General features: G+C 38.6%; 1 protein-coding gene across 1 annotated transcript in view; it reads left to right on the top strand.

Annotated features, from left to right (window-relative positions):
* Window positions 1–13,804, top strand: part of SUGCT (succinyl-CoA:glutarate-CoA transferase) — an 866,747-nt gene that overhangs the window by 415,662 nt on the left and 437,281 nt on the right. Inside the window, exons 13-14 of the mRNA XM_019710224.2 lie at window positions 9,876–9,938; window positions 12,760–12,870. Of these exons, the coding sequence (XP_019565783.2) occupies window positions 9,876–9,938; window positions 12,760–12,870 (174 nt within the window). The remainder of the gene's footprint in view (window positions 1–9,875; window positions 9,939–12,759; window positions 12,871–13,804) is intronic.

Here is a 13,804-nt window from a genome sequence, read left to right as displayed (position 1 = left end):
ATCCGCAGCTGTTTCACCTGATGCCATAGCACCATGACTTGGCTCTTCCATTTTTTGTAAAACATTATAACATTGACTTTTATTTTAACATATTGCCAAGTAACTTAAGTTAATAAGAACCCCAAATCATTGAGCATATGTTGTTTGTGCAGAGAGATTTCTGTGGCATGGGGGTGGCAGAGCCCTGGGAGAAGAGGTTTAAGTGTTCACAAAAATGAGGAAACCAGTTGGATTGATCTTCTCAGAAGCTTGGCTGTGAATGGAAGGTCAAAGGGATAATTAAAGAGTGATATTGGGTCAAGGATGGGAGAGACTGACACACTTCAGAAAAGGCACTAACAGCTGGGAGGCAGAGATTGCTTATTCTAGAGAAAGAAGGAGCATACCAAATGGACTAATAGCATGACCATGAAGGAAATGGGAAGGGATCAATTCAGAACCTGGGAGAAAGGGTATTGTATGCTCTGACATTGGCAGAAAGAAGCTGGATGTGGGGGGGTGGATTGAAGGTAAAGGGCCAGGAAATCGAATGAGTTCATACTTTGTTCATTTTCTCAATTAAGTAGGAGGCAAAATTATTTCTGAATGGTAAGAGGAGAAAGCAATGCAGTGTGATGGGTGTGTGAATGGAAAGTTTTGAAATGGCTATTCTCAGAATTGGAGGTGAGTTAGTCAACTGGGGCCAGGCAAGTAGTTAGCCATGGGATGCAAAGACTTGGTTTAACAAGCATTTCCCGAAGGCATGCTCCATGTTAAGCGCTTGGTTAGGCTCTGGGGATACAAAGATGAAAGAGCTGGTTCTGGTCCTCAAGAGTTTGTAGACATGTAAATCACTGGGTACCCGGAGATGCTGCTCTGGGAACTGAGAGGAGGGTATCTTTCTCAGTGTGGGGAGAAAAGGGAAGCTGATACATTTTTCTTAAAGGATAACATCTTAGACCCTTTATATGTTTGGTTAGCTTTCCTTTATGTATTTCAAACAAGATTATCTAGTTTTTAAGCAAATTAGCAGCAGAAAATTCTAACGGTCTAAGTAATGCACTAAATGACATCTGATAGAACAATAGGAAATAAACCACAAAACCGAAAAGAAAAAAAAAATGAGCACTGACATCTTAGTCAGACTTTTTCAGTTGTTAGTGACCAAAATCCAATTCATAGTGGATTAAAGAGAAAACAAAGAACAGGGGTGCAGATTCATACCATTGTAAAAGTCTGGGAGTCACTCCTTGGTTTCAGGAATGGCCACATTTAGGGGTTCAAATAATATCATCAGGTCTTGGTCTTTCTACATTTTTTGAGAAAGGATCCTCTTCTTTACTCCAGCAGTTTCACACTGTGGCACCTCTAAGCCTGTGCATTTCCTTTTGGGAAGTAAAGGTTCCCTTTTTGCCAAAGCAGTGTTGCAGACCCCTGAGCCTTGGGTGTAGGAAAGTAGCATTCCTTGTCACATCTGGTCACAGGACTGGGTGGCTAAGGTTTGCCTTACCATTCCAGACAGGACAGAGAAATGCAGTTATTCATGTTTGGTGTTTCAACTTTGGGTGAAAGTACAAAATCTACAGTTAAAGCTTATCATGAACTTTTTCCTATGGATTAGTTAAGTGTTTTTAAGGCTTTATTCATTACTTCTGACAGCTTCATCTTTATTAACAGTGTAGCCACTGATTACTTCAATATAATTCTGAATACATACCATGTGCAACCCTGGATTTTAGAGTGAATAATTTAAACAGTAGAAAACAGAAATACACATCAGAATCATAGACGTTGTAGACTAAATCATATGTGCTTGTTTGAGAAATAAGTTTTGTGGTTATATAGCTCTGAATAGACGAAGCATTATAAAATCTTCATTGTGGGGTCCCCTTAATATACAAATATACTGGCCTCTTAACAGAGGTCTTGAAGCTTTTGAAGTTAATATAATCCAAATGACTATTAAACACTTTCTAATAATGTTTAATATAGATAGGAATAGTACAAATTGAATATTCCTAAAGAGATTAAAAAACAGTCAAAATGTAGTAGCATATGGCTAATTTTAGACTATATTATAAGCAAGGGAGTTACTATTTGGGGAAGTTGAGAAAATAATGCATATATGTTTTATATCATTATGAGTTATTTTTAGTGTGCCTTATGACCTGTATCTGAATTTCTATACTCTTTCCTTTTTGTTGTTAGAATAATGACCAAGGATATCTACAAAACACATTGTTTTCTTTACCTGATTTACTTTAACCCTTAACACCTCAAGGGCATTCACCTGTAGGAGATTAATTTAACTTTATTATTGATGCTGCTCTTACAATAAGCCAGGTAAGAAAGTACATCTATGGTGAAGCATGCCATATTGTGTTTTGGTGGTTCAATTTTATTACTATGATTAATGACAATAATAACTATTACTACTTTTGCATAATTTAGCATTGGTGTTTTTGACATAAGAAACCATCAGCATGATCAAGGTAATGAACATATTCATCCATTTAGCGTTAATAATTTTTAATGTTTGGATTTTGAAACTATGCTTGAGAGCAGTTTGAACACAGTTTGAATGCAAGCATTAGGATTATTACTGAGAACCAGATCAGTGTCCTTGCATGGAAGATGTGAAACAATGTAAAAAGTTTAATTTAAAGTTTGTATATAACCTATAGAAAATGAAGGCTTATGACTTGATCTTTGCAGTCAAAATATCCTCTTCCCCCCGTCCTAAAATATACCAAACCAGATAAGGTTACTGTCAAGGTCACCAACTTTATTTACTTATTGGAGGGCATTCTGCCCTCTAAGTTTGTGCTCATGGTTGAAACTTCCTAAAACAAAATAAGCACCATTGTTATATAAGCACTACATGTAGGCAAGGTACGTTTAGCTTTAACAGTAGTTTGGAATATTAAAGATTAGAATACGAAAGCTAATAATCTGGGTAATTTTTTCAAGAAGTGCTTCTCAATCAAACAAATAAACAAACAATTAAACAAAAACAAAACAAAAAAGCAAACCCGAAAGGGAAGATTAAGGCTCTGTGCTGACAATACAAAGAAATGATAAGACGAGAGGGATTGAAGTTTCACTGGAGACATCTTCTTGGGTAAAGACAGAACATGCAAGACCCCTGACTCTATGAAGTGGGTGTGCAGATGAAGGAAGGCTGAACGAGATGCTTGGTACTGCCCAGGGGCAGGGGAAAGCTGGCTGTCCTTTAAAAGGCTCTAAAGTGAAGCTTGAGCGCACTCCTCCCTACTCACTGAGATGGTTCTGTTTCCTTATTTTTAACTTCTTTACTCAAGAAGATAAAAGAGCAAGTAGGGAAATCTGGGCAAAGAGAACTATGTGTAAGGAATACTAAAGTAAGCCTGGAAGAGGTGAGAACATGAAAGACAAGATGCTGTGTAGTCCAGCACATTCAGAAGTGACCTCAGCTTTGATTCTGAGGTTTCTAGCAGCCAACAAAAAGAAGGAAACCAGGTCACTTACAAGCATCATGATTTTCATAAGATTACAATAAACAATTGTTCTAGAGAAGCAAAATTCCTCAGTGGAGCTAGAGAGAGAGACTACTTTGGGTAGTCCTAACAGAGTTAGGGATATTGGTGTGCCTTTTCGTTTATCTCAAATGTTACACAGAATCTTCTGATCTCCAAACTTCTAAATAAAAGTTGGACCTCTCTCAATGATAATATAAAAGGTAAAAATTTTGCAGGCATTTTTTCATCCTAGAAAAATGTTTCTGATTTTTTTTTTTAATTAAAGTTTATTGGGGTGACAGTTGTTAGTAAAGTTACATAGATTTCAGGTGTACAATTCTGTAATACATCATCTATAAATCCCATTGTGTGTTCACCACCCAGAGTCAGTTCTCCCTCTATCACCATATATTTGATCCCCCTTACCCTCATCTCCCACCCCCCAACCCCCTTACCCTCTGGTAACCACTAAACTATTGTCTGTGTCTATGAGTTTTTGTTTCTCATTTGTTTGTCTTGTTTGTTGTTTTTGGTTCATATACCACACATCAATGAAATCATATGGTTCTCTGCTTTTTCTGTCTGACTTATTTCACTTAGCATTATAATCTCAAGATCCATCCATGGTGTCACAAATGGTCCTATTTCATCTTTTCTTACCGCCGAATAGTATTCCATGGTGTATATATGCCACAACTTCTTTATCCATTCATCTATCGAAGGACATTTTGGTTGTTTCCATGTCTTGGCCACCGTAAACAAAGCTGCAATGAACATTGGAGCACACGTGTCTTTATGGATAAATGTTTTCAGATTTTTTGGGTAGATACCATGGAGAGGGGCTTCTGATGTTTTGAATCATGGAATAGGTTATTGTTTTCAGCATTAACTAAATGAAAATGATAAACAAGGTGCTGTCAAGCTTTAGAACTCAATGATATTTAGCATGTTTTATGCTATTTTTCAGGTTGCAAAGTGCTCTCACATTTATTATCACATCAAACTTTTACAGTGTCTCTACGCAGTAGATAATATTATCCCTGTAATACTATCCCTTGATAAATGGTAGCTATTTTATTATGCCTATTATTTCTCCACATTATCAAGATTAAAACAATAGATGAAAGTATGCTCTTCATGAGTAAAATAAGTATTAGAGAAAAACATCTATAACTACGGTTTGAGGTCCAGGGAATGGCTCGTGTGAGCTCACACAGCAAGGAAGTGGTGGGGCCAGGACTCATGCTAGCACCAGATCTTTCTTTCTTAAAATGGTATGTTTTTCCCACTATAACAATTACAATGAATTTTCCAAGGAAAAACTTCCCACTGAATCATTTACCGTAGTTATAGATGTTTCTTTCTAACACTTATTTTATATATGAACAGCATACTTTCATCTATTGCTTTAATCTTGATAATGTGGAGAAATAATAGGCATAATAAAATAGCTACCATTTATCAAGTACCATACCATTATTTTATTTGACTATTACAATAGCCCTACAAACCAGTATTGTTTCCACATTTCACATATGAGGAAACCAATGTCGTCAGAAGAAATAAAAAGTAGCATAGCTGGTATGTGGCAGAGAAACAATTCTAACCAGGTCTGTTTCACTCCAAGACCTTGTTTCGGATCACCACACTGTGTGGCTTGGCAGCTTTCATGATAAACGTCATGATGGTCGGGTGAATTGAGTTTGAGACCATTGTTATTTTGCCGTTGTCAGGAAGTTATAGAAAGTACAGCTGTCTGCCCTGGCTGCTGGGGAAATGCCTGCTCACTCTCTAGGGCTCAGTAATGTCGGCCCCCGGGCATGTTCCCAACCAAGCTTTGCAACTGTATTTAGGAGCAGGGCTTCGGAGTTCCAAGATGGAGCTGCCAGCCTAGTTTCCATCAGGTCTTAAAGTGAGTAGTGAGGAGAATGAACTTGCACTTCTGACTTGGGCACCACGTCTGTGTCACAGTAGAACCTGCACTTTAGAATTCAGCACATGGGCACCTTCCTCCTTCCCTTCACTGTGGTATTTGAGGCAGTAACTGGGTGTTGCCATTTTCAGTTCACTTGCTCAAGGGAAGTCGTGGTTTTAGCAAGAAGAGGATGAACCATATCCAACTTATTTTAGAATTCAAAGCACTCATTTTTTTTTTTTCTGTAACAATTCCTATCCGCTCATATTCCCATGCTTTCAATTTATTTTTGTGCACATGGTTTATGTTTTTCCTCAGGAGTTGTAGTAGGCACTGTAGTGAGTGCAAAAATGAGCAAAAAAAATAAGCCCCTACCTTAAAGGAATTTAGGATTTTGCGAAGAGTGAAAAGGACAAGCAAGTATTTTAATTAAAAAATCTCCAGGCGATGTAAGCTAAATGCCCAAGGAAAATAGAACCATGTAGAATTAAATGCATTAGTAAGCAGAGAGATGCAAATGAAAAGAATAAGATGTCAGTTTATACTGAATAAATAGCAAGCATAAGAAGGCTGGATAGAGCCAAGTGTTGGCTGAGATGTGGGGAAACGAGGCCAATGTGCACCTCTGGTGAGAGTACACTGGTGCAGACATTCTGTTGAACAGTTTGGCATTACTTAGTCAATGAACTTACCTATTTCTGTGACCCTGCAATTCTGTGACCCCTGCAAAACTCTTTGATATACGTGGTCAGACAATTAAGTGCGAACTTGTTGCAACAACGTTGCTAAACTTTTTTGATATCAGAGGGATTATTCATTATGAATTTGTACCAACTGGACAAACAGTTAACCATTTGGAAGTGCTGAAAAGGCTGCGTGAAAAAGTTAGGTGACCTGAAATTCTCGTCAACAATTCATGGCTCTTGCATCACAACAATGCACCAGCTCACACAGCACTGTCTGTGAGGGAGATTTTAGCCAATAAACAAATAACTGCATTGGAACACCCTCCCTACTCACCTGATCTGGGCTCCAAGACTTCTTTCTTTACCCGAAAGTAAAGGAAATATTGAAAGGAAGACATTTTGATGACATTCAGGACATCAAGGGTAATACGATGACAGCTCTGATGACCATTTCAGAAAAAGAGTTCCAAAATTGCTTTGAAGGGTGGACTAGGTGCTGGCGTCAGTGCATAGCTTCCCAAGGGGAGTACTTCGAAGGTGACTGTAGTGATATTCAGCAATGAGGCATGTAGCACTTTTTCTAGGATAAGTTCGCAAACTTAATTGTCCGACCTCGTACATCCTAGTAAAATTCCTAAACAGGTCCATAAGGGGCCTTATGTAAAGATATTCATCTGGGGTCCAGGAGTTCATTGTCGGAAGTGTAGATAAAATGTGTGCAGTACGCTCATGGGGTACTGTGCACAGTTAGGAATCCCCATGACAACACGAGGGATCATACAGTGTGGAACAGTAAAAGAAGCAGAACGCAATCTAGCTCAGTATCCATTTAAATGAACTAACATACATGCATAAAAACAGTACATATTTTCCAAGAATCCTTACTAATTAAAAGATTCATATTCATTATATTAGAATGGCTTCGTATGGGAAGCGGAGAATGGGAATGTGGGTTGGGAATGAAAGGGAAAATATGAACAACACAGGGCGTATCCATAAACCAATAATTATAATGGGACATTAAAAGAGGGGTAAATATGTTTAAATCAACCTTAGATAGCAGGAAAAAATACAAACCATGGAGATTCAAGGTAGTAAGAAGTCACAATTGGGGAGTTCAGGAAATACTATATTGAGAAAGAGGCATGTGAGTTGTGTTTTGAAGGATGGATAAAATTTGATAAGAAATTGGAGAGGATAGGAAGCTGGTACAGGTACTAGATACTGGATCTATGAAGACAGCGTTCCCGGGAAAAGCGTCAGGACCAAAAAGTGCTTGGCAGCCTGGTGGCAAGGGCCTGGGTTCAGTGAACAGAAAGGGATTTGCTTTGGTCCAGGTGGGGCACTAATGTTTAGCGCTGAGTGTCAGGCGCCATGCTGAGTCCTTCACCCCTTATCCTCGTAATTAATCCTCATAGTGACCATATGTCATCACTAATCTCATAACCATCATCACTGTCATCATCATCCACTTTGCAAATGGGGAAACCATGTCTCAGAGAGGTAAGGAACTTTCCAGGCACACATCTTGTGCTGGAGTCGGGACAAAAGCCGGGTGAACCTGACTCCAAAGCCTGTGCCCTTGGTCCCATACTGGACTCCCTTCAAGTCCATGTTCTCTGTCCCTCTGGCAGGGAAGTGGTTAAAGTAGTCAGAAGCAGCCCTGTGCTATGCATGGCTTTAATTATCCCATATGCTGATTAGTTTGATAGCAAAGGATATTCTAGAAGGAAGCTGCCCGTATTATAAAGGCCTGCTATATTAGAAAGCCTTTCTGCTCATGTGTCTCTCATTGAAATGATGGAGGAGCTCTGCCAACATCAAGCTAAATAAGGAGAAAACATTTATAAGCACCTCTTTAACCCTGTTAGAGCTATATATTGTGAAATCCCTTCAAGTAACAAATGGTAAGAACAAAAGGGGCAAAACTGGCCTTTCAACTACAGACTGAGATTTAAACTTTAGGGGACCTGGTTTATCATGCTGTCTTGACACAATTAATCTCCAAGCTTCTATGCAGTGAAAGATGGGAGAAATGACATCTCTGAGACAGGGTTCTGAGTCTCAGCATATTGAACTGTAATGTAGCACACCTATTTTGGTCAATGCAGGAATATAATATAATAGTTGGGAATGAATAAGCAGGCGAACATTTAGGCCAATGATTAAATGTTGTCATGTTTTGGAAAGTGACATTTGCAACATGAGAAATGGTTATATATGGAAGCCCATCAATGGAAACCAAACACCAAAATGTTGGGAAAGGGCTTTTAGTGATAGATCCATGTGAACTGAAGTTTTAACCGTCTGTTTTTTATTTATTCCTTCCTCTTTCTTGCCTCTCTACCCATTTCTCAAATTCTTTCTTTGCTATTTACACATCAAAACATCTGGGATTGGGTTTTCAGCACCTGCTATAGGAAGCAGAGATTTTCCTGCTGCAGACATGTTTTTAAGTGGCAAAATAAATGAATATTCCCTATTTAGTTCAAAAAGGGCATGTTTTAAAATCTGATTCTGGACAAATACACAGCTTAAGAAATAATAACAACAACAAAATAATATTAACAAAAGAAATACCCAAACCTGAAAATCTTGATAAAAGAATAAAACAAATGAAGGATTCGACACGCAGACTGAAAACACCCTCCCTAGTTTAGGCCTGGAAGACTCAGCAGTACATCTGGTTAACATCTTGCAGTTTGAAGAACTCTGCCTTGCAAAACCTTCTGTACCAATGGCACACAGAATAAAAGGTTGTGTTATGACTTTCAGATGGAAACCTGCAAAAGTTTATCTGCTGGACTGGGCTCTTAACTCTTACTACTTCTGGTTCCAACTGTTAAAAAGATTTTGTGTGTGAATTATAATTAACTTTTTCAGTTTACATCAGAAACACCAGAAAGAATTTTTACTTGGAGAGATTGCACATGCTGTGGAATGAATAGAATGTTTTGGTTGTGATGTCCAAATGGAACGGAAATCTCCCTAATAAGGATTTATAGGGCGCATTTTGATAATCATGTATGTCTATATATTGAATTGGGAACATAAGCACTGTATTTGAAATATGAGCAGGTTAGAAAACCTCCGTAACTGGCCACGTTCATTGAAAGTTTTGTTGAGATAACTGGAGTCTTCCAAGTATGTACAGAAAAATGCCCTTATATTGATGTGGCAAAAATCACACTTGGTAAGGAGGTACTGTAATCTGGAATAAGTTGTTGACACATTAGAAAACCCTTTTGAGATTAGTTTGCTACCAGAATTTCACTCTATTTGTTTATAGTTTGCATGGCTCTGGGGGTAAAAATAAAAAAGCGCAGTTTCCACACACACAGGTTCTTTGTTTAGCTGCCATGTGGACGTGCGTTTTCTTGATCTGTGGGAAGGAGATACTTCCTTCTTTCCCGGCTGCCCAGGAGGCTCGCTGCCAGCCTCTTGCCTCTGTGTCCCTAGCATCCAGCAGACACCTCTCAGAAAAGCTATTTGAAGCTCCCTGTGCAGCGAGTGGGTGTGTGAGCACAGGAGAGAGATCATTTCCTTCAGAGACATCCACAACCTCCGAGCCGGACTGAAGGAGAATCCGCTGTGGGTGCGGGGGGCTTCCTGCGAGGGGTTTCCATGTGCGTTTTATGCTGAAGCGGACCGTGGTGACAAGTTTCACATTAAATAGCTATCTGTCTTTTCTGAAATTTCACGTTCTCTTGTCTTTGTAAGGAAAGTGATGTCGTACTCTACTGCTCCTGTAAACAGCGTCATTTAATTAGTGTCCGTTTTTCCTTGCGCACCGTGCAGGCTGCATTCTCCTCGCTGGGACGCCTTCACAGACTGGTTACCTGTGCTCTCGGGGACTGCGAGGTGTGTATTCATACACTGTTAGTAGCCAGAAGTTTTCACTAGGGAAATAAGTTTAGTATACTGCTATTATTTTGGTTTAGAAAATAGCTGCAGACTTCTCAGACGAATAAGACATAGCAGAACACATGGTCTTCGTTATTCAATAACTCTCCCTCTGTAAAGGAAACATGGTCTATTTCCCATTTGAGAAGGAGCTTACAACAAACTAGTAAATATGGAAAGAGGGCTACACATGTCCTATAATTTTATTGAATAGTTCTCCCCATGCACTTATATAGCCCTCCCTCACCCCAACACACACACAGCATGTCCAGGGAGACGTTTTCCCAGCTGGTATTAGCATAATCATTACCACATTATAAACAAGCCTGTGGAAAAATAGCCGGAGAGATTTAGATGGCTTGTTTTATAAATGAAGGCAGGTGGGGATGGAGAACCAGATATTTTGGAACAAATTCTTCTTTTTTTCCCATTCTTTAGAAATAATAGGTTAGCTCTCGTAAACCTCAATGAATAGCATGGACTGAGGACATCAAGTTGAAAGGAGTCATGACATATTCAGTATTCCTGGATAAAAGTCAGCGAGAGGTTTACCATGGAGCCCCTCTGCGGGAAACATCGGCCTCTCTTTTTTCTCTCCTCTTGAAGCACAAGTGGAATACTTCTCCTCTGGTTTCATGCAATTCCTGTTGGTCAGGCCGCTGGCTCTTTCCTCCTTTCTCTCTTTTACTTTTTCCTGGAGTGAGTAGATGAGAAATCCGGCCTTACTAGCTAATTCCAAGTTTACTGCCAAGACCAGAAATAAAATATGATGTAAAATATGGCCTTACCTGAAAGCTTCAGGACGTTAAATGCTGTTAGATCCAGGTTTAGTTGGAAAAAGAACCCAAGACGAAGGAAAGAAATTTTATGAAAGTAAGAGCTAGTCCATGTGTCCAAGTTCTAAGAGATCAGACAACAGGCTAAAAAGAGATTTAGTGTGCTGTCCTCTTTTCTTCCTTTCTTTCTTTCTTTCTTTCTTTCTTTCTTTCTTTCTTTCTTTCTTTCTTTCTTTCTTTCTTTCTTTCTTTCCTTCTTTCTTTCTTTCTTTCTTTCTTTCTTTCTTTCTTTCTTTCTTTCTTTCTTTCTTTCTTTCTTTCTTTCTTTTTTCCTATTGATTTTTATAGGCATACAGAGAATAACTATGTGTGCTAGCCACGGAAGAATCATGGGTGTGTTCTTTTCAACTTCTGACTGGGGAAATACCCAGAGAACTGTACGGTTCCGATGATGAAGGCTTTGGTGAATGTGGGTGTGTCAGCACACTCCCTATGGGCTTATGACATCTTCTGTTGCCCAGTGATTGGTTTGTAAGATTGCCTTCATTTGATCAGAAGGACTTAGCTGTGAGTGTATCTATAAAACCAGAATCATATGTAATGTGGATCACATGAATTGGAACATCCAGGAAGTTAATCTTCAAGTACAGTATTCAAGTGTCTCTTGACTTTCTATTCGGAATAGGTTAATACGGCTCCTTTCTCCTAGCCCAGCTTTGGCTCAGATGTAGGTAACTGTTACCTACACAGACCGATGGGAAGGGAATGTGCACGTATCAAACTGGCATCACTGCCTGGCCTACTGGAACCTCACCTAACCCCTGTGCAGTGTCCTTAAAAGGCATTAAGTGCTAACGTTACTTAATGCTTCATTATAAATAAATTATCTGATATGAAATGTGTTATTCTCATAAGTTGGCATTTTCCATGATTAAGAGAATTAGATTAAAACAGGCTTATATCAAAGTAATGTGCTTATTTTTCCATTATATGTTTGTAAAGTTAATAAAATAATTGATAGTGCGAAGACTACCAAGCTTGACAATTAAGCCGTGATGTCCAAAAACCTTGCTTGATGCATTATTTATTGAGCACTGATGGAATATTCATTGTAGTATAAGAACAAAGTTAAGGCAATGTATTCACAGCTTGAATAAAAGCAGCTAAGTATTGTTTCCTATTGATAATAGATCTTAGGTTTATAGAACAAAGAAGGAGGCTGGAGGATTTCTGGTCTAAACAGCTTCTCTTGTAGATGAAGAACTGGAGAGGCTTAGAGAAGGGAAGTGCCTTTCTTACTCCAGGGCATAGTTGCTCAGCTGGAATTAGAACTCAGTTCTGTTCATTCTCTAAGCAGCGGATGCTACCCTTTCCACTTGCCGTACCCTAGGCCATCCCCTCATCCTTGGTGCCAATTTCTGCAGCATCTTTCAGGCTGTATGCTTAGTTTCTGGCCTTCCCCAACTTCAGTCTATCCTGCATAGCACTGTAAGATTAACCTTCTTTTAAACATATTTCTTAGCAAGAATCCCTCCTGTATTAGAGTTCTCCAGAGAAACAGAACCAGTGGGCACGCGCCCGTGCGTACACACACACACACACACACACACACACACACACACACACACCCCGGGAGAGCCAGTGGTATAGTCTGAGTCTGAAGGACTGACAACCAGGGGAGCCAGAGGTGTAAGTTTCAGTTTGAGGACAAGAGAAGACCAGCTGAGTCTGCCAGAAGTTCCCACTTCCTCTGCCTTTTTGTTCTATTCAGGTCTTCAGTTGATAGGCTGAGAGCCACCCACACTGGGGAGGGTGACCTTCTTTATTGGTCTTTGGATTCAAATGTTAATATCATCCTAAAGCACCCTCACAGACACACTCAGATTCACATTTGACAAATATCTAGTACCTCATGGCCCAGTAAAGTTGACACATAAAATTAACTATCATACCTTCCTTAAGAAGTTACAATGGCCATGTCTTCTTATTTTTTCTCTTTTTAGAACAGCATTTTATTCATTTCAAAACTCTTCCATGAACTTGACCTGCTTGGACCTCTTGGTTACAGAGAAAAGGGAAGCGAATGCTGGCTTGGAGTGCCAGATTGCTCTGAGGTACTGAGAAAAGCTTTTACTGATGATTTTTCTTGTTTTAAAAGAAATACGTGTTTATCATAAAGTGCAAGTAATGGAGATAAGCAAAAAAAGGAAATAAATGGTTTCCTTAATTCAAGGATCAGAGGTAACCTCTCTTTATAGCTGTTTAGACTTTTATGTATGTGATTAGTTTTATACAGATCATATATAATACTCATTCTGATAGGTTTTCATTTTTCATTCACACATATCTATGAAAGAGTTATTTTTAATCATCTCATATTATTTGCTTTGTGGGTATCTTTTAATTTATAAACTAATGCACTGTTGGATACCAGGTTATTTCATTTTATACTGAGATATACAGCTTTGTACATACAGCTTTGTGCACACATCTAATTTTTCTTTTAGAAAAAAACTTAGAGATGTAAATTTTATTTTCATTATCACATCAACTCATCTTCTAATCCTAACTATGTTTTTTACATCTTTCTAAAACAAATCTTCTAACTAGTGACCTTCGTCTTATACTGTCTTATAGTCTTTACTTTCTCACAAGTGTTAATTTTAGTTCTCCAAATCAGCTTGTCACAGGGAAGAATCATATTTTATATTTCTGTGTATAGATATAAACAAATATAAAGTAACTGATTTGAGTTGTTAGTAAAACTTACTGTGGGTGGTTAAGCTATTTTCAGTTTAATAGTCTAAAACCTAAAGAAATTATCTAGTACAGTTTCTATCAGCTTTGAAAATCTAATAGCTCACTAAACAATTTAAATATAAATAATGTTTCCCAATCTTTCCATCATTTGACACGTTATTGAACACTTTTTTTTTGAGTACATTGTTGCAATGGTGATGTTTGAGAGTGCAGTGAAACACAAGACACTAGCAGCGATCTAGCTGTGTTTAGACTTAGCGATCTAGGTCATACATCATACATACCAAA

The sequence above is a fragment of the Rhinolophus sinicus genome, linkage group LG09, assembly GCF_036562045.2.
Source record: "Rhinolophus sinicus isolate RSC01 linkage group LG09, ASM3656204v1, whole genome shotgun sequence".
Lineage (NCBI taxonomy): Eukaryota > Metazoa > Chordata > Mammalia > Chiroptera > Rhinolophidae > Rhinolophus > Rhinolophus sinicus.
Note: the sequence above shows the minus strand (reverse complement) of the source record. Positions and strands in the feature narration are given on the sequence as shown.